Source organism: Candoia aspera, chromosome 1 (assembly GCF_035149785.1).
Source record: "Candoia aspera isolate rCanAsp1 chromosome 1, rCanAsp1.hap2, whole genome shotgun sequence".
Taxonomy (NCBI): domain Eukaryota; kingdom Metazoa; phylum Chordata; class Lepidosauria; order Squamata; family Boidae; genus Candoia; species Candoia aspera.
The window spans coordinates 8,554,764-8,577,766 of record NC_086153.1 but is presented as its reverse complement, the minus strand read 5'-3'; the positions used below and the strand labels follow the sequence as shown (position 1 = coordinate 8,577,766).

The 23,003-nt window shown below is 44.2% G+C and overlaps 1 protein-coding gene across 10 annotated transcripts in view; it reads left to right on the top strand.

The window, feature by feature from the left end:
• The window catches only part of MSI2 (musashi RNA binding protein 2), a 527,555-nt gene that overhangs the window by 281,961 nt on the left and 222,591 nt on the right, over window positions 1-23,003 (top strand). For all 10 annotated transcript variants that reach the window (XM_063296967.1, XM_063296952.1, XM_063296934.1 and 7 more), the window contains exon 7: window positions 10,099-10,147. In XM_063296967.1, the coding sequence (XP_063153037.1) occupies window positions 10,099-10,147 (49 nt within the window). The remainder of the gene's footprint in view (window positions 1-10,098; window positions 10,148-23,003) is intronic.

Here is a 23,003-nt window from a genome sequence, read left to right as displayed (position 1 = left end):
CAAGGACTACCTGTACAGTAAACAGTTTGCTACTGACGGGTATCTTCAAGGCATGGTCAAAAATGCAAGATAGCAGCCACAACGGTGTGATTGAAGCTCCACCTGTTTTTTATGTGCATGTTGACTTTTTTGACCACACTCTGGGGACATTCCTGGCTACTAAGTTTTGGCAGTGCGTTCCTAAGGAAGTCCAGGAGCTGTGAACATCAGCCAGACTGGGAGAGGGGTGCATGTATCTTGCAGACCATGGATTGCTCATTCCTGATGGGTATGATATAATCTGCCCACAGAATTTCAGTTATTAAACAGATTAGATGATTATTCAATATTCTGTGAAATGCTAGACAGGATATTAAACCATCTCTGGAATTATAATGGATGCTTTTTTTCAGGCGTCCCATCCTTGGGGGGTGCCTTCTCTTGTGAGTTACAAGACAATGTAGTTGGCTACCCTCTTCTCTCCATTAGTTGTGGTCAGACCTCTTTTGCCTTGTGTCTGGAAACACCACATCAAGGAGACTCCCCCAAACCCCATTGTTTATCAGTGCTGGGGAGTGGGGGCTCTGTTCAATTGCATGAAGGGGCTAACTTTGGCATGTGGTGTTGTGAGGGGCAAACCAAATGAAGCACAAACGCAGCCTTTTCAGACTCAGGACTGGCAGCCCCTTATTCATGGGTTTGTTTATTCCTCAGAACGATAAGATCCTTGCACAAAGCAGAGAATTCGTTTGTGCAAGGATCTTACCATTCCGAGCAATAAATAAATAAACTATCATGTTTTGGGATTTTTGCATTATCTTGTTTTACTTTCAAGTGTATAAGACTTAAGAGAAGCCTTATACACTTGAAAGTAAAACAAGATAATGCAAAAATCCCAAAAACGATAGTACAACTGACTGGATTAAAGAAACACCAAAGTGAAAATAAACTTCCAAACAGAAAACCAGGGTAACGAAAGGGATTTTTTTTTAAAGAATTGCATCATAAGTCACTCTTGCTGAAAGCAATCTGGGGAATTTAGGGATGGAGGCCACCCTCACCCCTTTCCCCCCCAAGGGTGAATTAATTGCTCTGCCTCCTACTCCCAGGGAAAAAGTTAGCTGGAGGGAAGCTAATGTCAGCCTAAGGAACTGAATTCCTGATACGTATCAAAATCCTGGCTTCGCCCTACACTTCTCATCAACGGCATATTGTGGCACCGCCTTTCTTTTCCATAACTGCCTTGAGGAATAAATATTACATAAACCAAAGCTATGATTATGTAAATATAATATTTATATGATCAGAGGGAGAGATAGGAAAAGACATCTGCCTATTAATACTTTAAGGTTGTGATTAATGTTCATTTTTTTCCCCATCACCCCAGAATTTCAAACAGCTGAGGCTTTGACAGCATTCAGTAATGCCCCCTGATATGATACTCATTGATTTAATCAGTTCCTGGGAGCTGCCAGATCTCATCATGTGGGGAATAACCCCACCCCCCCTTTTTTTTGAGCCGTTTTTGATCTTAAGAACCCTTGGCATCACTAAATGCTTTTATTTTGTTCAGCATAAAAGCCTCCATGTAAATTCTTAAGGGAGATTGTTTGGAGCAACCTTCCCACAAAGCATCTGGGGCATCTCAGTTGAACATCTGTGATCTATACAGCTGTTTCCCCTTGTGACCTCAAAATGGCAACTAACCATATTGGTCCATGGCGGGGGTGGGGCGGGGGAGAAAGTCCCAGAATAGAAGACAGGGATCCTTTTATTTATGACCAACTGAAAAACAAGGAAAGGAGGAAGGCCAAAAATGGGTCAGAATTATTTTATCAACAAAAAACAAAGTGGGAGAGAAGCTTGTTAACAATCATAAATAGGTGTATAAGAGATGGGACAGAGGCTTAATTAGTTTTGTCAGTCCTCTAAAAGTGCACCAGAAGCCATGCAGAAAAAGAGCCAAGGCCAATCCCTGTTTGAAAACACAGTAACTTCTTTAAGTCAGTCTTGACCTTGGTGGCTTCATGGATACATCCATGTGGTTTCCTTGCATGTGGGTAGGGCTAGAATGGCCTGGGGGGAATGTTTTGGGGCAGTAAGGATAATTTTCTGACCTCTTAAAAAAAACAAAATAAGGTTTACTCCTTAGAGAAATGGCCAACAGGTAGGGAGAAGGTGCCCAGACCAGATTCCCACTTGAGATCCAAATACTGCATGCCATCATGCTATACCATTAGTCACTGCGTAACTACAGGTAGTCCTTGACTTATGACCACAACTGGGACTGGCACTTCTGTTGCTAGGCAAGATGGTAGTTAAATGAGTCATGCCCAATTTTACAACCTTTTTGCCATGGCCATTAAGTGAATCACTGCAGTCGATAAGCAAATCACTGCAGTCATTAAGCGAATCTGGCTTCCCCCATTGACTTTGCTTGTTGGAAGCAGGCTGGGAAGGTTGCAAATGGTGACCACATGACCCCGAAATGCTGCAACTGTTGTAAATGCAAGCTGGTTGCCAAGTGCCTGAATTTTGACCACATGACTGCAGGAATGCTGCGATGGTTGTATGTGTGAGGACTGGCCGTAAGCCACTATTTTCAGTGCCATTGTAACTTTGAATGGTCACTAAATGAATGGTCATAAATCGAGGACTACCTATATTGTAACACCAATAGAAGGTTATTGCCCTCTTGCTCCTATGGGTCCTTCCTGAAGACATTTGTTCAGCCACTTTGGAGGCAGTAGAATTGTATTACTTGGACCATGGGTCTGATAGAACTCATCTCTGGTTGACCATGACATTTAAGAATAGCTATTCCTCCCCCTTCAGAGGCAGTCTATCTTAGGGTCTTTCCCCATTGCTGGACTGAAGTGCCCTCTCCTGTTTTGTTTCAAGTTGGAATTCTCTCCAATGAGTTGGCAAAGTCTAACGGACTTTACTGAGGCTCCCTTGGACACTGTAGAAAAAAACAGTTGAATCCTGGTTCAGCTAAGGATTACTTGGGGCATTCTCAATTATGGGCTGGAGATGAGATCCGCCCCCTCCCCCCAAGATGTCAACAGGGCACTTATGTCAACATGCCATGGTTAAGTGCAAGGGGAAAACGTCCTTAGAATACCAGTTTGAGGAGGTCCTGGCCTAAGGGCTTTTGGGCAGCAGAAAGATGAAGCAGGTTTTGAGTGAATCTGACCTCAGGTTTGGTGCAGCAAGGGCCATTCCTGTATCTTTCCTTTTATATTTTTAATATTGTTCTGAGCATCCATGAATGAGAAACTTACTAAGGATTCTTCACTTTCCTCCTGCTTGTCTTTAACAGCATCCTCCCTGCCTCCATCCTCCAGTTAGATTTCTCAGGATCAATCTGACTAAAGGAAATGGGATTAACTCTGGGACTGTAGTTTGGGAATGGTCTCCAAATCTTACTAGAATTTCATCAGTGCCTCAGAGGCTGTGGATTGGGGAGCGAAAGCGAAGAGACTGGTTTTACTTAGCGTCTAGTTTTCACATGTAGATACTCTTGACTTTTCCCCTTCTGATGGAAAGGCAGAAGCTGCCTGTGTCTTGATAGAACAGAGCAGTGTTTCTCAACCTTGGCGACTTGAAGACGGGTGGACTTCAACTCCCAGAATTCCCCAGGCAGCATAGCTGCCTGGGGAATTCTGGGAGTTGAAGTCCACCCGTCTTCAAGTCGCCAAGGTTGAGAAACCCTGGAATAGAGAGTCGTGAGAATGGAGCATTTTTTAGTCTCATCTATTTAACCTTTGCATATTGAAATGGTTCTGGGTTTTATTCCAGACCACTCTTGTTAGATTATAGCACTATTAACGTGCTGAATGAATGACCTGCCCTTTTCAACCCCAGGTCCCAATTCTTCCCCTTGCAATTAGATTGTTTTGTAAAGTTTTTTTTCCTTCTCCTCCTGAGAACTCATGGTATTTATATCAGCTTTTTACTACCATAATCACCTTCCCCATTCTTCCCGGTCATTTTATGTGTTTTATTGGTCATTTTATGTGTTTTATTTTGCCCGGGCTAGACATTCTTTTTCCCCCGTTCAGCCCTTTATCTGCTCAGGAAGTACTGAGTGATGCCATTGTGTCCCTCTGCTGCCAGAAGAAAGAGGTTGTTTTTCTGTGACAATGGGTGCCCTGCAAAAATGTGTGGGTGGGGCAAACTGAAAAGGCAAAGATAAAATGTTCTGACCTTAAGGAACAAACAAAAGTTGTGGGAGGGGGGAAGAGAGAGAACCAATTTGGTATGGCTGGAAGAGCATCCTAGCTTTAAAGCATCCAAGGATATCCACTCCCTGCTGTGTCCACACAAAAAGCAGTACACTTTTCTCACAACCCTGGTATGCAAGCTTTTTCAGTCTTACAGTAGTTTAGCTTTGTCTGCCAGTCTCTGTGTGAATTTGTGTCTGCTTCCTCTGCCTTTTCTTTTACTAGCTGTCTCTGAACCAAAATTCAGAGGTGCATTTATTTGAAAAGAATATGACCCCCACCAGAAAAGAAAGATGAGTCAGGGGGAAAAAAAAATCAACACCTTGCTTTGCTGTATTCTTAGAAAATCTGAGACTACCCTCCTGTTTTGAAAATCAATTATTTTGGGGAAAACACATGAATGAATACAGAGCTTCCTCATCATCTGCATTGGTGGTGGAGAAGCTTTGCATCATTGGGACAATGTCCCAATGGTGCCCCTTGCAAAGTAAATGCTAGGACTTCCATCTTGTCAGCCTGAGGTTTGCCCATCTTGGGTATTTTATCTTTGCGCTGTGGGCCAAAAATCCGATAGGACTCCAAAAGAAGGAGAACAATGAGAGGAAGGAACCCAAAGTTCGTCCAATTCCATGCCTGACAACCAAACTTCTCAACCGTTGTTTTTCCTTAAAACTGACCACGGGTCATAATCCATGAGTGGTTGTTAACAAAATACCACTGTGCTGATTGATTATGTGCTATCAAGTCACTGTCAACTCTTAGCAACCACATAAATAGATTTTCTCTGGAAGGACCTGTCCCCAACAGTGCACTCATCACTACCATAACTAAGTCCACCCACCTTGCTGCTGGTCCTCCTCGTCTTCTCTTTCCTTCCACCCTTCCCAGCATTAGAGCCTTCTCCATTGAGCTTGGTCTTCACATAATGTGTCCTAAGTAGGATAATTTGAGCCTGGTTGTTTTTGCTTCAAGTGAGAACTCTGGGTTGGTTGGCTTGATTTTCCATGCCTTGGCTGTCCACAGTATTTTCATGAGTCTTCTCAAACACCAAAATTCAAACCACTGTGCTAGAGCAAGGACCAAGAAAACAATTTATTAAGGTCAACACCATCTGCAGCAAATACAAAGATGCCAAAATGACGACAACACACACACACACAGATACTATTTCACAGATTCCACTAGTGATGTGTTTTTGACCCATCTTTGATAGAATTACACAGGTTAATGGCATTTGCATGATCTCATCACACATGTGTTCTCATTTACACCCTTCCACCTCAGCCCCCTGTAATGGATTATGCACTTGCAGTTGATTAATCCCAGAAATAGCTTGTGCTTATTTTAAATAGTGCCAGGATCATGAAGAATAGCTTGATACCACCTCTCTATCTATCCTAGTGCCGTGACAGACCTGGTGACTTAGTTGAAATACTGGTTAGACAGTGTAACCATATACTTATACCCATTCCATGTACATGTAGTGTGTTGGTAGGTTGTACACTGATGTAAGGCATCCTGTGGATTTGCACAACTGTTTACCAAAGAGACTGCCTAAATGATTTGTTTCGCAGGAGGGATCCAGTTCCATTTCTCATGATCCATAACATCTTATGTTTGTGACATTGGGTTGCACTAGATAAGTGCTGTTCTTCTGTACCGGAAGTTGTGCAGTGCCATGAACCACCTTTTAGACTGTTGAACTATTATCTAAGAAATAGATTTCCGGCTTATGGAATCCAGTCCATTTTTTACCAGAAACCCAAAGCTCACCACTTGAAGGAGGTCCAAAAAGGTGGTCCAGATGTTTTTAGCCAATTTAAATGGCTAATTTAGAGGGTAGAGGGCAAGCTTTATTTCCAGCCTTAATTAAGGGGGAGTTAAAAAAAAAAAAGGAAACAAACCTTTCAGATCTGCCATAGGTTATTCCAAGGATCTACTTTGTGTCCATATTCCATCCATCAAGATGAGGAGCACATCACCCACTAGGGCAATGAACTAAGCAACTTCTGCTTACTGTGCTCTTGCAAATATATGTATCATGTATGTATTAACTTGTTCATCAGGATTTGGAAGCTTGAAATTTAGGGATGGGGAGAGATCATATGCCAGCTAGATTTCAGCATTGTCACCTCGGTTACAGCTAACATGGAGAAAGCTTTGTGTCATGGCATGTGGTGTCTTCCCCTTAGGCAAGGAAAGGCTGAGTTCCTTGCTATTTGTTACCTTAGTGCTGACAGTATCTTAAAGAAACCAAACAAAGGAAGTTCAGAGTGGATCTCCTTGGAGAGGTCCAGAGCTCACTGAAATTTGTCATGACAAGATCCCTCCAGCTCAAGTGTGCTGGTCAGTGTTAGCAGAGCTGCTGGTCCCATGAAGTTGTCTCTTCTTGGGGAAGGGAAGCTGTTAAAATGTGGCACCTCTCTGAAGCACGCCGCTATTGTAATCTCTGTCTGGATTGTGTAAATAATACCATGACACATGGATGAGAAAGCACGCCAGAACAAGAGATTTCAAACTTAGTCTGTTTCTGCAACATGACTGGCTTGGTTTACCATCTTTATTTCTCAGGTGCGAAGGGTTTTGTTTTGCTGGTTTTATTTGCCAGTGTACTCATCTTTATGTAGGCTGAAGGATTTTCTTTCTCCATCTCAGAATCAGCCACTTTGCTTTGCTGCATAGGTCGGGGTGTGTGTGTGACAGAGATAGGCGCTTTTTGGTTTCCACTTCATACATTTTTTTCTCGTCTCTTTGATACCATGGCTAGTGAAAGAATTAAAATAAAGAGAGATGGAGCAAACAAAGCAAGCTAAAAGTAAGTGTGGAGACATCATTAGGACCTATTCTGCACATGAATTGCATTGGGACCATGTGGTTCAATGGGAGGGTGGTAATAAAGTTCTATTATTTATGCAGAATTAGTTGGCATCCACAGTGCTGTATTTCTAATTCTTTTACCAACGCCAGTTGTTTTCTCTAAAGGGACAAAGGACAAGGAATGAACCACGTTTTCCCTCCCATCACAGAGTCCTTCCCCCAAAATGTCGTAAGTGCAGAGGATAAAAAGTTTTTTGGGCCTATAATTCATCAGTTTTTGAATCTTTGAAGTACTCTTGATGCTCAAGCATTGTTCCTACAAATCTTCTGAGCCGTATATGACATCGGCTCTTTATCACCAACCCCGTATATATGTAGCAACAATGACCTGCCCCATTTGAAAACAACTTCTTATGGATCTGGTCTGGCAACATCTGCAATGACATGCAGATTCCGTGCACTGCTCCCGTTCTCTTAAAGGGCAGCACTGAGGTGTGGCCTTGCAGATTAAACGCAGGTGGACCAAGTCATGCAAATAACAGGATCTTGAAAGCCTTCCTTTCCTTTTGGTCACACTTCAGTGCATCAGGATCCTTCTGTTCTCTGAAATGGAGCGTCTGGAATGTTGCAACTGAGTGTAAACTCCCCCGCTCCTCCTCCTCCCTGGAAACACCTGTGGCTTTCTGAAAGGTCGTTTGAATGCCTTTGAGACTAAGCAGATTCTTGCCTTGGCATCCTCTTGGGACGTCTAGGGGTGAAGCACCTGTCCTCCCCCAGGAGACCGAAGCGGGGTGGGGGAGGATACAGTTCAATTTCAGGAGAGGCATTTTGGACAAAGGAGCTTTTGATTAAGACATACTGTGTACACTGTCCGTCCCCCCCCACCCCCCCGGAACCAGTTCTTCCAAGTAGGGTGACCACACCTGGGCTCCAGAAACCTAGGTGAGGATGAGATGGCATCAGAGAAGTGCAAGCATTTCTAGTTCTTTGCTACCTTCTAGTGGCTTTTCTGGAGTTTTGCAGCTCAGGTCCAGTAGCCCTGCTCCCAAAGTGGATCCACAAGTGGGTGGATCACTGCTCTTCCAATCGAGACAAACTTCTGCTCAACTGGCAGGCCTTGATTCTGGTTCTCCAGCCACCTTTTTGTTATTGGACCTTGGCAAGGAAAGGTCGACATCTGCTTCTTGCTGAGCTGAAGTGGGGAAAAGGGATCTTTGTATCTCCCAAATTGGCATCTGCCTGGGAGTCATCAGGTCCACAGTGGGGAGAAAAAATGTCAAGATGGCAGGCACAACCATGCCGTCAAAGCCTGTAGGGCTTTACTTGCATCTCTCTACGAACATGCCTGCTGGGAGGATTGAATGCCTTTGATACCTAGTAGGTATCAGGTCAGCCCATTGGAGAGCACTTGGACTGTGCATCTTCTTCCTGAAATAAGTACTCTTTGGACAAAGGCGGCACATCTTTTAGCTTCGTATCTAATATGGGGAAACGTGGCACATATTTTAGCTCTATATCTACTGTGGGGAAACCTGTTAGCTAACCCTGGCCCTGCCTGTTGGAAAACCATATCATGTTCCTGCTGCTTGCAGATTTCCATTCTTTGTGTGACCCTCTGGCATGTCTACAGGCAGTCCTCGCTTAACAACCATTAATTTAGTGATGATTCAGACTAACGACGGTTCTAAAAACTGACTTGCAACCAGTCCTTGCACTTAGGACTGTCGCAGCATCCCCGTGGTCATGCGATCACGATTTGGGTGCTTGGCAACTGGTTAGCATTTACAACCGTTGCGGCATCCCACAGTCTCATGATCACCATTTTCAACCTTCCCAGTCAGCTTCTGGCAAGCAAAATCAATGGGGAACCATGTGATTTGCTTAATGACTGTGGTGATTTGTTTAATGACTGCTGCAAAAAAATCATAAAATCAGGTCAGATTTGCTTAACAACCACTTCGCTTAGCAACCAAAATTCCAGTCCCAATTGTAGTCGTTAGCAAGGACTACCTGTAGTGTGTTTGTGGACAAGTCTTATGTTTCATTTTCCCTGCTTGGTTATGTACAAGAGCGTGAGTGTGTCTCTGCTGTAATGGCGAGGAGAACCGTGAACCAAAAATATTTCTGCAAGTATTCTCTTTGAATCTGTATTTCTTGAGTTGTCCTGCCCCACCCCAAAATAATAATACAGGCAAGTGAGAAAGAGGATTTAACTGTGGAATGGCCAAAGGGCATCCAGATGGCTCAATATTTTTAATTTTTCTTTAAAGGTAGATACTTGACTGCTGCATAAATGGAGTAGTTGGTTTAGAAATTCTTTTTTTTAACGGTTTTACATAGATGTGACATAAATTGAACAGGCTAAGTCGTTGGGCAAAGTGAAGTGGTTTTATCGCTTTTGTGGCATCGTCTCAGAGAAATGTTTTGGTGGGATGCAAGTGTTGGTAATACATGATTATAGAACTTCTTTCCCCATGAAACGCACTAGGACTATCGTACAGGGAATAGAAAACTGTAAACAGAAGATGCGACCTTCTGTTTCCACTCAGCCATGAAACTCACAAGGTGGGAGAGTATAATCTTAGGAAAAATTAGGAGTGTCAAAAGGTAGAGCGGGGGAAGCGTGGCTGTATGAACTCTCAGGGACATACTATTTCGAAGTCCTTCCAGACTGGGCTCAATTTCTACATGTGGCTGAGATGTAAAGTAAATTGTAAAAGAATGAAGGTAACATTCATATAATTGTTGGTGAGAATACAAAAGCATGTATCCAAGGTCAGTGAATATAGGGAGACATAACAGGCAGAGCCTCTTTTAATTAAGGAGATAAACTAGCCAGAATTTCAACACTCTCATAACAACAGTGAATCACTTACTGAGGTCATCAACCTCCGTGCGCTGTGAATATTGTTTTGTCTTTGGAACCCAGCCTTTGACGATGCCCAACGATGCAGAGATGGGAGGTTTGAGGCTTGGGTCACGTTGCTGGCTTCATGCTGGTGCCCCTCAACCGCTTCATAGTTCATAAGATTGTATTTCACAGTCACTAAACCATGTCTGTCCTTGTGTCTTGCAGGTAGAAGATGCCATGCTTATGTTTGACAAGACCACCAACAGACACAGAGGTAAGGAGGGGAATGAACCCCAGGTCGAATATGAATCTTCCTTCCTTCCTTCCTTCCTTCCTTCCTTCCTTCCTTCCTTCCTTCCTTCCTTCCTTCCTTCCTTCCTTCCTTCCTTCCTTCCTTCCTTCCTTCCGATTTTCTTTGGCTCATTGAAGGAAAAAAATCTGTGTAGTGTGTGCTTTTTTCTGTCAAAAGATGAAGCAGCCACTTTTATCTGCAATGTTAAATGTTCCCTAGTGGTACCTCGTGAGTTGCAAATGTTTCTTTGGCCCTGGCCAATACCATTTGGTGTCTACCGCTCCGTGAGTCTTTTGCAATCATACCTTTTAGCCTTCGCTGCTCCGTTCCCATTTCAGGTCTTGAGCTTTTGCATTTGTGCCGCCGGAAAGGACCCGTAACGTGAGTTTCATGGGTGTCTTCTGCAAAGTGACCCACTCTGGGAAAATCTGCAGCTGTACTTATCCTTAAAGTCAAATTTCTTCCCGGCATCTTACATACGTGATCGTTTGGAAGGCAGAGGCAGGGATGCGAATGACTAGGTCTCCATCTCCCCGCTCTTTGCGAGAAGGACATTTCCATGTTTGCAGACATTCTGTTGTTATACTTTAATTTTGGAATCCTACACAAAGCAAGGGCCTGGATTTGATTGCCTAAATCGTCTTTTCCAGCTCAATGAGCCTATGTTTCAAAGATATTTTTAAAATGCAGCTGTATTGTTTAGAATAAATGTAATTGCTATGACTTTAAAACATAAGCAAAAATCAGTAGTTGAAAGCAAGGCAAAGAAGGGAGCCTGGTAAATTGCTGGCTGAGTATAAAAGGGCTTGTTGCTTTGAGAGAATGTGGAAAGCAGTGGGAGAAATATCTAGCATTTGCTTATACAGTAGTAACAGACTGAGAGGATGTACAGGTAGTCCTTGAATTATGACAACGGGGACTGGAAAGTTCATCATTAAGGGAGGCATCACTTGATCACGCCTGCTTTTACAACCTTCTTTGCCATGGTCATTAAGCGAATCACCACGGTTGTGAAGTGAATCATGCGGTTCCCCGTTGACTTTGCTTCTTGGAAGCCGGCTGGGAAAGTTGCAGATAGCAATCATGTGACCCCAGGATGCTGCAACCGTCGTAAACACACGCTGGTTGCCAAGCGTCTGAATTTTGATCACATGGCCGTGGGACCCAGTCGTAAGTCACTTTTTTCAGTGCTGTTGTAACTTCAAATGGTAGCTAAACGAATGGTCGTAAGTTGAGGACAACTCATACGAGTTCAGTGGCTGGAGGCATTAAGAAAAGATTTAGGTATGAGAACTAAAGACAATGCAATGTTCTCTTGTTTGCTGCTTGGCCCTTTTCCCTGCATTGCAAGAAGCGTGGAGAAGCAAGGAAAGCAATGGGGAAAAACAGAGGCGGTGGCAGGCAGCGGCATCTTTCCTTGCTTTTTGCAGCTGCTTACAAAGCCGTTTGTGGAGCTGCTGAAAGTGCAGGAGAGAACTGGAAGTTCCATTACATGAGGCTGGAATAGCTGAAAGTACGTCCCCTGAACTACTGGGCAGTGTTTATGCCACGTTGCTGCATCCTGCCTAAACTGTTCTTCCATTCTGTCGGTGGTGTGTGTGTTAGAGTTGGAGGAATGCTGGTGTAAACTTTACGGTTGCTGCTCATATCTCCCTTTTCCTTAGAGTAGCTATCGTAAACTCTGCTGCACGCTCTCGGAGCGGTCCCCAGCCCAGTTCCATTCCGACGTGTTGCGACTCCACCTCTCAGGAAAACCCCTCAGCATGCCAGCTGGGAATTCTAGGAGCCGAGGTCCCAACAGGCCTGAAGAGCACCAAGTTGTGGAAGGCTGCTCTGCAACAAAATGATGGTCCTTCTTTACAGATCTTTCATTAACGGCAGCTGTGTGGGTTTGCGTTAATCTCGCTTCAAAACAGCCATGCTTCCTTCTTCTCGTTCTTCTCAACCCTCAGCCTCTTGGGCTGCCTGTCCTTCTATCCCCTTGGGATGTTTTGTCTTCAAGGATCTTCCAGAATGTGGCACTTACTTACTTACTTATTTTTAATGAAAGGAACTGCTCCTAGTCTTGGAAATGTTTGAGAGGCCCAGACATTTGTGACTTCCACTCTCCCCCATCCAATATCTTTGTGATGAGCCGAAATTTCATCACATTTTGTTCTATGTGGTGCCTCTGCTACAGGTCGTCTTTGCTTAATGACCACAATTGGGACTGGAATTTCAGTCACTAAGCAAAGTGGTCATTAATGTGAACTGGTTGTCAAGCACCCAAATTGTGATCATGTGACCGCGGGTACGCTGCGATGGCCATAAGTGTGAGGACCAGCCGTAAGTTGGGTTTTTTTAAAGCACCATTGTAAGTCTGAACCATCACTAAACAAATGGTCATTAAGTGAGGACTACTTGTATACCTGATAGGTTTAATCCCTGCATCTGGGCCCAGGCAGCGGGATACAATCTTGTGACAGGGTAGCCAAATCTGTTATTTCTGGCCTCCGTGGTTGATCTGAGATAATGGGGATGTATGAATATATTGTTTTTATTACAGTCGCTGACCAGAATTGCAAAGAAAAGCACATTAAAAATAAAAATAAAGTAACAAAACAGGATAAAATATTACAATTGGCAGTGGGTTTGTCAGTGGATCATCAAAGTCTGCCTAATTTTACAGGCAATATAACAAAATTTAGCTACCTTCAGGGAGACTGAATCACACTGATCTGATAACAACAACTGTACATAAATAATATCAGAATTTCCTGGGTGTTTTACCAGGTAAGGAGTTAAAAGGCGGGTCCTTGAGTCCTTATAGGGGGCGCAGTGTGTTTGACAACTATTTCCTGTTTTTAACCTTTGCTTCCTGGGAGTGATTACTGAAACAATCGTTGCTGTACAGCTAGAGAGCACCCTAGAGAAAGCAAATTATCTGGACCTTTTCCAGTCAGGCTTCAGGCTCTCGTTTCTCTTCAGAACCTATAAATCTTTCCTCGTTTACTAAAGATAATGGGAAATAATTGGGCTGAGAATGCTTTAAGGAAGGCCTATAATTCAGTGGGGGCTGAGATGGAGAAGGCCAGATTGAAGATTGGAAGACGTTTCAAGTAGCTGGGGTAGTGTCCGATCCTGGAGCATGTTGTCGTTAGGCTGTGGTTTTCAAAGGGTAGCTTAGGAAACTGTGTGTGTGTGTGTGTGTGTGTGTGTTTCTTTCTGGGGATGGGACCTGGACTTGGAGGCTGACAAAGTGTGAAGCGTAGTGGTTCCAGAGTGGAAGCCGCCATGTTTTTATTCCAGAATGTCTCAGGTGTGCCACGACATGACTGCCTTTCAAAACCTTTGCCAGCTGTTCGCTCCTGTTGTTCATCTGCGTCCTCTGTTTTCTCTCTTCCGAACGAAAGCCCTTTGGAGAGACGGTGGGCACGGCTGGCTCTGTTTGCCCATCAACTGCCTTGGAAAGAAGCGTGTGCTTTCCAGGGGGATATGAGGACTCCTTCGGGGGTTTAGTTGACCCTGACGAAACGGTGTCCGGCGCTGTGGCCGTACACAACCGGCTTTGAACAGCGGGAGCTTTGGGGATTCCTGCTTCCACCTCCCGATGTGTGTGCAATATTTCTTACGTTTCCAGGTCTGGCACTTCTTTTCTTTTTCTTTTTGTTTAACGCTGGAAGTCTGACAGCTTGCAAAGACCTAACGAGGAGCCGTTCAACAGGGAAGCCTCGAACAGCTCTTGTGTGGTCTCTGTGTGTCATTCCCTGCAGGCAGTGCAAAGGTGACAAGTTTTAGAATGGAAATAGCGGAGGCACTTTGGTGTCAAATTCTAGGGCTTGATTTTTCTTGTTAAGGGAATAGGGTTTTTTTGTTTTGTTTTGTTTTTTTCCCTCCAAAAGGTTTAATTAATGCCCCTGAGACAAACTACAGTAACTTCTTGTTGGCACTCTTTCTCACCTGTAGCGTTGCTGAGGTGTGAGCAGAGCCAGTTCTCACCTCTCCCCTTTTTTCTCTCCCCCTCTCCCCCCCACTCTCCACTCACAGTGGAGCTTGAGGTTTTGCCCTGTGGTGAAGGTACCAAAGGATGATCTCTATGGAAGAAGTCTGCGGCTTAGTGCCGGATCCAGCAGGCAGCTGTGTGGATGAGCATCCCGGCCCTTGTTAAAGGGAAGTGCAAAGGCAGGCTTGCCCCATGTGAGCATCTCTTTGAATCTGCCTCAGCTGGGTGAGAATGGGGGGAGTTTGACTGGCATCAGTAGAAGTGTGTGGCAGCATCGCTTCTTGTACCCCACTCAAAAGTATTTTTCTTCTGTCTTTTGGGGATGTCTTGTGCCCAGGCCCCAGCTGCAAAGATCCAGATGAAACTGGAAACCTTGAATGTCGTGGTTTTCTGGATCTGTGTAGCCCGGATCAAAGAGCTTCACACTAACCCCTGTCATTCTCAGGGTTTGTCAGCCCTACAAGGTAGACCAGACTAAGAAACCAATGCCAAGTAGGCTAAGACTACTTTTATTGTAACAGAATCTTACAAGTCTGAATGCGCTTCCTCCCTCCTTCCCTTACTTTATCTTTGTGTGGATGAGGGAGGAGCGTGTCTGATATGTTTTCTCATGTCATTTTCTTGGTCTGGGCTCAGGGCCCTTATCTGACCGTTGCCTTGGAGCATCTCTTCTTCCTGTCTTTCAAGGCCACTCCCTCTGCCCTCTACAGGGTTTGTGCTGCTTTCGGGTAATGGAAATGTAGTCCAAGAGGTCACCAAGATGGGAAATGCTGTGCAAGAGCCCCCATGAGGTAAATAATCTCCATGCTTCTATGCATGTGTTGGGTCAAACCAGAATTGCTGGGGCCACTCCTACTGCAGTCGGAGCACTCAAGAGGTTGAAGATAGTCTAACGTGGCTCTTGCAGCCCCAATATGATAGTTCTACAGATCAAACTGAACCCAAGAATGGGGAAGTGCCTTAAAGGTAGGCGGGCTGGAGGGTGCAAACTAGGAGTAATACAGACCGGGAATCACAGATCTCAAGGCAGAGTGGAAGGATCAACAGCGTTTGGTTTGGGGGCATTTAATATTTGTCTCCCTGAATGGCATCTTATCCTCTTGCACTACAAGTGATGGACCTTGGAAGATGGGGGGAGAGATGCCGCCTAGGGAATGATCAGATAAAAGAGAAGGGGGTCTGCAACAGAGTAAGGAGCAGAGAAAGAAACTTAGGAAGGGCCTGCCCTAATTACTCAGGCGATAAAAGAGACGGCAGGAGATTTGTACTTTCAGACTTGTGAGATTCAGTTAATGTAGCCTTACAATAAAGTTGAATTAGCTCATCTCATCATGTTTCCTGTCCTGGGAAGGCTGACATCACCTGACTGCTGAGACCAGCAGGCTCATTGTTGGCTTATTTAACCCTAAGTGGAAGAACAAGAAGTTCCCTTCTCCCACCAGCAGTCCAGATGGTGGCCAGGACCCACACCTGATCTGGGCTTTCTGCTTTAGCCCTGCAGTGTTCTCAGAGTTTGCAAGAGCATTTGAAAAGGAAGGCACCGAAGACCTGGAAATTAGGGAGGTCTTGAGAAAAAACATTTCAGATACATGAAGGGATGACAGGTCAGGAAACTTCTTAGCAAGGTTGAATAGTCTGTTGTTGGAAACACACCAAAGATTAAAGAGCTCCTTTGCCCAATAACAATGAAATTTCTTTTGAGTCTACTTTGACTTCTGATTTCTTCATAGTGGCCATGTAGGGGTTTTGGGCAGCAGTATAGAAGTGATTTGTCCTGAAAAAACCTGGGAGGTTTTTTTCAACTTCTCAGTCAAACATGCAGCCTGGGTTCTCCTGATGATCTCCCATCCAAGGACTACCCAGGTCTGACTCTGCTTAGCGTTTGAAGATTAACCAAGCTGCCCTCTTAACATGGTTTAAAATACTGTTTGTAGTGTTTAATGACAATAGGTAACAATAACAGGGTTACTACTGAAGGGTGGTATAATTAATGCATAAGAGCCTAGTTGCTTTTTACATGCACATTTTGTACGAGGACTAATTGATTGATTTTTCAGTGTGAAAAACCGGTGAAATATTTCAAGTTTGACATGGTTTGTTTGAGTTTCAAAACATGCTGCTGAAGTTTGTAACAGCTATTCCAATCATTCTGGAAATGTTGTGAACTTGCAAGGGGCCAGTTTCAAGTTCAAAACACCTTTTCTACACTCAAAGCAGGTGTTTTGAATGCAAAACCTGTTCCAAGCTTGAAACAACCATTTTGAAATCAGACTATTTTAGATATTTGCAGCCTGCCAGTCTTAAGACATAGTTCAGCAATAATCTAATGAATGCTTATATCTCTCCTTCTCTCCAATATTGATATCCCTGGGCTTAATTCTGACACTTCCTTTCCTCCAGTGTGCATTACAAGGAGTTGATACAGCCTATCTTGAGCAATTAAGCCCAAGATCTGGAATTCTTCACCAAGACAGGCCCAGACATTTTTATTAAAATTGGAGTTTGGCCTATAAGCTGATTTATTTCTGATTTATTTTTAGTTAATCTACTGATTATATTACTGAATGCAACAAAGGGCTTTTGCACGCTTCACATTCATTCATGCCAAAAGTTACTAATTCACAAAATAAAATATTCACTGACAGCATATATTAAAACTTGCCAGTAAGTCAAGTGTGTGTAAACATCTTGAAATTATGAGCAGTTATTTTTACCTATATTCTCTCTGCCTTAGTTTTTTTTTTAAGCTGCACCATATTGTTTATTGTACTTTGCTGTTATTTCAATTTGTTTTGATTCCCTTTGGTTGTTTTTAAACAATACACATTTTACAAATAGAATTAATTACACATTTTCCTGGATTGCATGGCATGGCGATTCTGGGCCAAAATAACTTGGAAAACCGGAACAACTGCTGGGATACCTTCCATGCTGGCTTTTTTGCATAGATCCCATTTGTTCAGCTGCACATTGTGGCATGGTTGATGGTTGGTGATGACCTGCCAGATGGTGCCGACACTGTTGTTCTGCTCTAGGGCTCAGCCACTCCTAAATGCACCTGGGTGGTCAAGTTGCGACGGATAAAGATTCAGCTTTCTTTGGAATGAGACCGTTCTTTGGACTTATAGAATGTCTGGTCTTTGAGTAAAGAGTCTTGGACATGGATGACACACTGAGGATAAGCCAGAAGCATGCTGTGGCTGCTGAGAAGGCGAATGCAGTTCCAGGCTGCACCAACTTAAGTATAATGTCCAAATCATGGGAAGAAGAAGTAGTAGTTCCACCTTGTTCTGCATTCGCCAATGCCCATCAACGATGTTGTATCCAGTTTAGGGGACTGCACTTTAGGGAAGGTTTCAAGGAAAACGGGGCAGATTCTTAGAGGGGCGACAAGGATGATCAGGAGACTAGATGTTTAAGCCCTGTGAAACATGATAGGAGTCTTCACGTACCTGACAGAGCGTCCCACAGAAGATCTGCTGTATGTCAACTCCTAGTCCTAACTGGAAGAGCCGCTCAACACCAGAACAATTACTCATAGGGGCAGCGTGGTCCAGTTCACTGGATGCATCCAAGCAGAGGCTGGATAGCCATCTCACTGGGACATTTTGAATCTGGATTCCTGCACTGAGCAGGAAGTTGGACCCAGTGTTTTAGACATAATTCCCACTGTTTTAAATAATTGAATTACATGGTATTCGGCTGGCCAGCACTGTACATCATGGACGTTGCAACGTTGCCGTTGTTTGGTTTTGTATACACACAACATAAGACGGTCAATTATGCAGGCAGGAGAGCATCTGTTTACTTCCCCTGTTCTGTTTCTCAAAGAAGAAGTATTTATTCTTGTTACGGTGACACCATGGGAGAGAAATAAGGGAACTTCCTATTTTGGATCCAGATTCCTGGGTAGACATGTGGCTTAAGGATGTGGCACGTGCCCAGTTCTTCGTAGTCCCTGCTGACCCAGCCTGCTTCTCAGGGCGATGGGGTTGAACCTGCTTGGCGCTGCAGTTATGGCTCACACAATGGAATGCTAGCTTTCTCAGGCACATACATATATGCATCCACATGCCTTGCTTATAGAAATGTAGCATGCCAGCCCAGCTTGATGGGCTAGACTTCTGGGTGCGAGGATTTTTGTTCAGTTAACGTGGAGGAACATTTCATTATGTGGTCTCTAGTAGTATAATGCAGATGTCATTGTATCCTTGGCTTACAACTGAGCTGAAAAGATCCATTGTTTCATTATTTTCTCTTAGTACAACATAGGCATAAGTTAAGTAGGTAAGCAGGCACACTCGCACACAAACACACACACAATCCCTTTAAATCTAAACATATTAAACAGAAGATGGGAGGGATGGGCCCAGTTTGTGGTTTCTGCCCCAAATTGAAAGCAGAGCTCCAGAGAGTTGCATAATTTATCTCTCATGGTTTGCAACTCTTCAGCCCACATGTTTTTTTACACTCTGGAAAGGGGGTGGGCACCTTGCCAGCCGCTGCGTGGATTGTCTTGCAAGCCACAAATGTGTCCGCTTCTTGGAGTAATGAGCGTAGTGAATTTGTTTAGGGAATTTGCCAAAGAAAAGTTGAAAGCTTCAGAGTAAAATCAAAGTGTCAAACAAGCCCAAGAAATTTCATATGAGAACAGCAGCCAAGACCCATTTCCTAGAGTGCAAGGCAGCGGCCAATGAGCCTCTTCTTGCTTCCTGATTCCTGTCCGTGACAGGAATTGAGAGGTTTGTGCTTCTAACCCTCTGCAAATGAATTCTTGCACTTCTGGGGTGGGATTTCAAGAAGGGAAGCAATTGGGACCTGAAAACCGGAATCACGGGCAGCTGCTGAGTATTCCCTCTCCAGGGCTTTTGTTTTAAAATGCTGCCACGCAGATGGAGCTTGTAGTAGTTGTGGTTTTGTCCATAAAATGAGATTAATAACCAACTGTTGACGGCACCCCAGCTGAACTAAGTAGGCACGAAACATAGATGGGAGACCACCAGGAAATTCCAGGAGTGGAAACAGGGAAGTTGAACCAACCCCTTGGAAGAAGGCAGTGCAAAACGAGATCCGTATGAAAGCCACATGGGTGTGTTGTCAAAGGTCAAGCTGGACACAAAGGAGTCTTTATTCTAGCTTGCAACTGATCTAATAGCCTAGTCGGTGAAGTGAAGCAGAACCTTCCTGAACTAGTAAGAAGGCCAAGCATTAAGAGGAGAAAGGAAAATGTGGATGTTTAGAGAGAGATTTGGTCTAGAGCAGTGTTTCTCAACCTTGGCAACTTTAAGATGGGTGGACTTCAACTCCCAGAATTCTGATGTAGAGGACACTTAGAGGTGAATTCCAAAACAGTGTTGCAGAAGAATAAATGTGATGTGATCACACTGACCACATGAATGGTGTTCAGAGAGTGGATGTAAGGATATATCCTCTGGATCCTCTGGATGCTGAACTAACTTGCTGTTGGTAGAAAAGGTTGATACTGTAGGTCTAAGAAGTATAATCCAGGCCCTCCAACCCCAACATTTTGAACTATAAAAGATGGTTGGTGGCATTTTTCTCGGGTTAATGCGAGAAATGAAGGCCAATCTGCATGAAGCTGTCCGAGATCATTGACAACTGCTTCTCCATGGCCCTGGAATGACCAGGATTTAAAATCCAGTGTGTGCATTCCGCAAGGACAAAAAGAGATAAGGTTTGTTAGAGCACAGTGCAAATGAGATGTGATACAAATGATAAAGTGTTGTCATCCTGTAGTTGCCGCCACCTCTGTTTCAATTTTGATCTTAAGGTCAGTGGTGATTATAATCTGAGTCAAAGAAACCCAGGCCCTGGGATCAGCTTATATTTATTTAACTTGAATCTAGATGTCACAGCACGTTGACCAGGGTATCATAACATGGTCTGTGCCAGCTGACTAGGAAGCAAAAGTGGGCACCCTTTTAAAGTCAAATGTTAAGAAGCAGGAAGAATACGGAATCATTCCTCTCCAGCCCTGTACCATTCCCAGCCACTCAGAGGAGTTATTTCTCAGCTAAGCTTCACTGGGAGAAATTGTAATTTGTTTTGCAAAAGCAGAGGAGACTCGGTAAGAGATGTGATCAGTACCCCCCTTCTCTTGTTTTTGCTGCTGATTTCTTAATGCCCCTGCTCCTTTGCTTTGGCAGTAAAAAGAGCTGGCCCAAGGTAGCAATGCACTTGGGCTCTTTTTACTGCCAAAGAGAAAAGGAGAATATGCTGACCTCTAATGGGCAGCAGGAGTGACCTTGAGGAACAGGAGGAAGAGCACAACCAGGGCAATGGTCAGAGAAAAGAAATCTGAGTCCAGGGCAGAAATGTAATTTGAGAAAGCATCTCATACATGACCCACCCTAGTTCTCACGAAGATAAAGGGAGGGAGGGGGGAGGTGCATTCAGACTTGTGAGATTCTGTTATTGTAACCTTATAATAAAAATAGCATTAGAATTTGTAAGTCAAGCGTCCTAGCCTGGTCTACCTCGAAGGGCTGACATGTCCTCACTTCCCCTACCATCCTTGTACCAAGAAAAAATGACAGACCTGGCAATTTTGTTTAGCGACCACAATAGGGACTGGCAACTCAGTCATTAACAAAGCGGTCACTAAGTAAAACTGCAACTTATTATCTTACTTCAGCTTTCCTTGGCTTTACAGACCTGTGAAGGTCATAAATGTGGGCATTGGTCGCAATGTTACTTTTTCATCACTGTCGTAACTGCAAAATCCTCGCATTTTTGACCTTTGCAGGTCTGTAAAGCCAAGGAAAGCTGAAGTAAGATTGTAAGCACAGTTGCATTTTCACTTAGCAACCACTTCATTTAATGACCAAGTTGCTGGTCCCAACTGTGCAACTGTGGCCACTAAATGAGGACTCCCTGTATTTGACAATCAACATGGCATATGCAGCCTTGCCCTCCACTACCTTTCCACCTCTTCCTATCTCCCGCTACCTGCAGCCCCTTCATTCTACCTAACCTGGGGCTGGCCTTGGCATCAGCATGGGTCTAACATGTTTGCCACTGTCCTGTGTCTAGCTTTTTTTCCTTTTGCCAATCAACAGGCCATTGTGTTCCAGGTACCAAGCTGGGTTTAAAGAGACTGATTGATTGATGACATTTCTGTGTCATTCTACTCCAAAACAGCTCTGAGCAGGGTGCAGCAGAAATAAAGGTTAAAGGCATCAAAATAGTGACAGTTAATATATATTACAGTAGCATTAACCAGTGGAAGTAAATGAGAAAGAAAGCCTAATATCCCCCAAGTGCTTTCTCTCAGAGCCATGTTTACATGTGGGATAGTATGTTGTAGGAGAGCCAGTTTGATGCAGTGGTCAAGGCACTGGGCTAGAAACCAGGAGATGTGAGTTCTAGTCCCACCTTAGGCCCAAAGCCAGCTGGGGGACCTTGGGCCAGTCTCTCTCTCTCAGCCCTAGGAAGGAGGCAGTGGCAAACCACTTCTGAAAACCTTCCCAAGAAAACTGCAGGGACTGGTCCAGGCAGTCCCCGAGAATCGGACACGATTGAATGGCTTAAAAAAAAGTATGTTCTAGAACCACGAAATGCATAGAGCTTCACTTGGGTAAAAGCCATAGCCCAAACGGTAATTCCTCTCTCTCCCATCTACTTCCAGCATCTTTTTTGACTTTTGTGGTCAGTTGGTTGGACCCTGCTTTTCTGCCATCTCTAGGGCTGACTCAGTTAGGATTTGAAGGCCAACGAGGCACGAGAACAGTGCAAACACTGGAATTCTCTCAACAGGGTCGCTTGTTGAGATGGGCGGCTATACAGATTGAATAGATAGATGGATAACAGACACAGACAGACAGACATTTGGAAGAAGTGCTTCCCCTTTGCCTCTCGTTAAAGCAGCCTGACTTTTTTCAGGCTTCTGCACATCTGAAGAAAGGTGCTGCCGTTTTTAAGAATTACACTTTAACAAGAGTATTTAGTACTTTTTTTTTTTAATCTGTTCAATTGTGTCCAGTTCTTGGAGTGTGCCTGGTCAAGTCCCTGCAGTTTTCTTGGCAAGGTTTTTTGGAAGTGGTTTGCCATTGCCTCCTTCCTAGGGCTGAGAGAGAGTGACTGGCCCAAGGTCACCCAGCTGGTTTTGTACCTAAGGCGGGACTAGAACTCACAGTCTCCCGGTTTCTAACCCAGTGCCTTAACCACTACACCAGACTGACTCTCGTATTTAGTACTAAATACATGCTTTTTCTGTATCCATGCTTTCAGGGTTGTACCATCTCAAAATATCATGTATTGAGGGGACACACGTATGCTCTGTGCTTAAGCTGATGCATGCTCCCACAGAAGGGGCTTGGACCCCTGGTGTTATCGGGTGGAGAGCTGAGTGCCAAACATTCAGAGGACAGATTCTTCTGTCAAAATATCTTTCCTGTTATCTGGTATAGAGTTAACAACTGCTGATTGGGATTCCACGTGGAGAGAACATGTGACTTCAGCAGGGTCCTCTGAAACAAACCAGCAACTTCCCTCCCTTAGGTTCCCCCCCACCCCACCCCAGTAATAAGGCAGGGATTGTCCTAACTACCAGGAAACACACTGAGACAATGACTTGGTCTCTAATATTTATTACTAGTACTTAACAAGAATCCTAACAAACTGAGGAAGCGTGGGAAAAACCCAGCCATATAAACCCCAAAGGTTAAGGCGGTCCCGGTCTGTGTCTCTTTGAATGGCTGAACAGTTCCTCAGTGCTACGCATGCGCTTGACAGTCTTGGTGGGAGCCCCCTGCTCGCCATCCTTACTCATGACAGGGATGGACTTTTGAGGAGTGTTTGTGTCTCTTGCTTCCTTTACAGCCTCATTTTTAATGG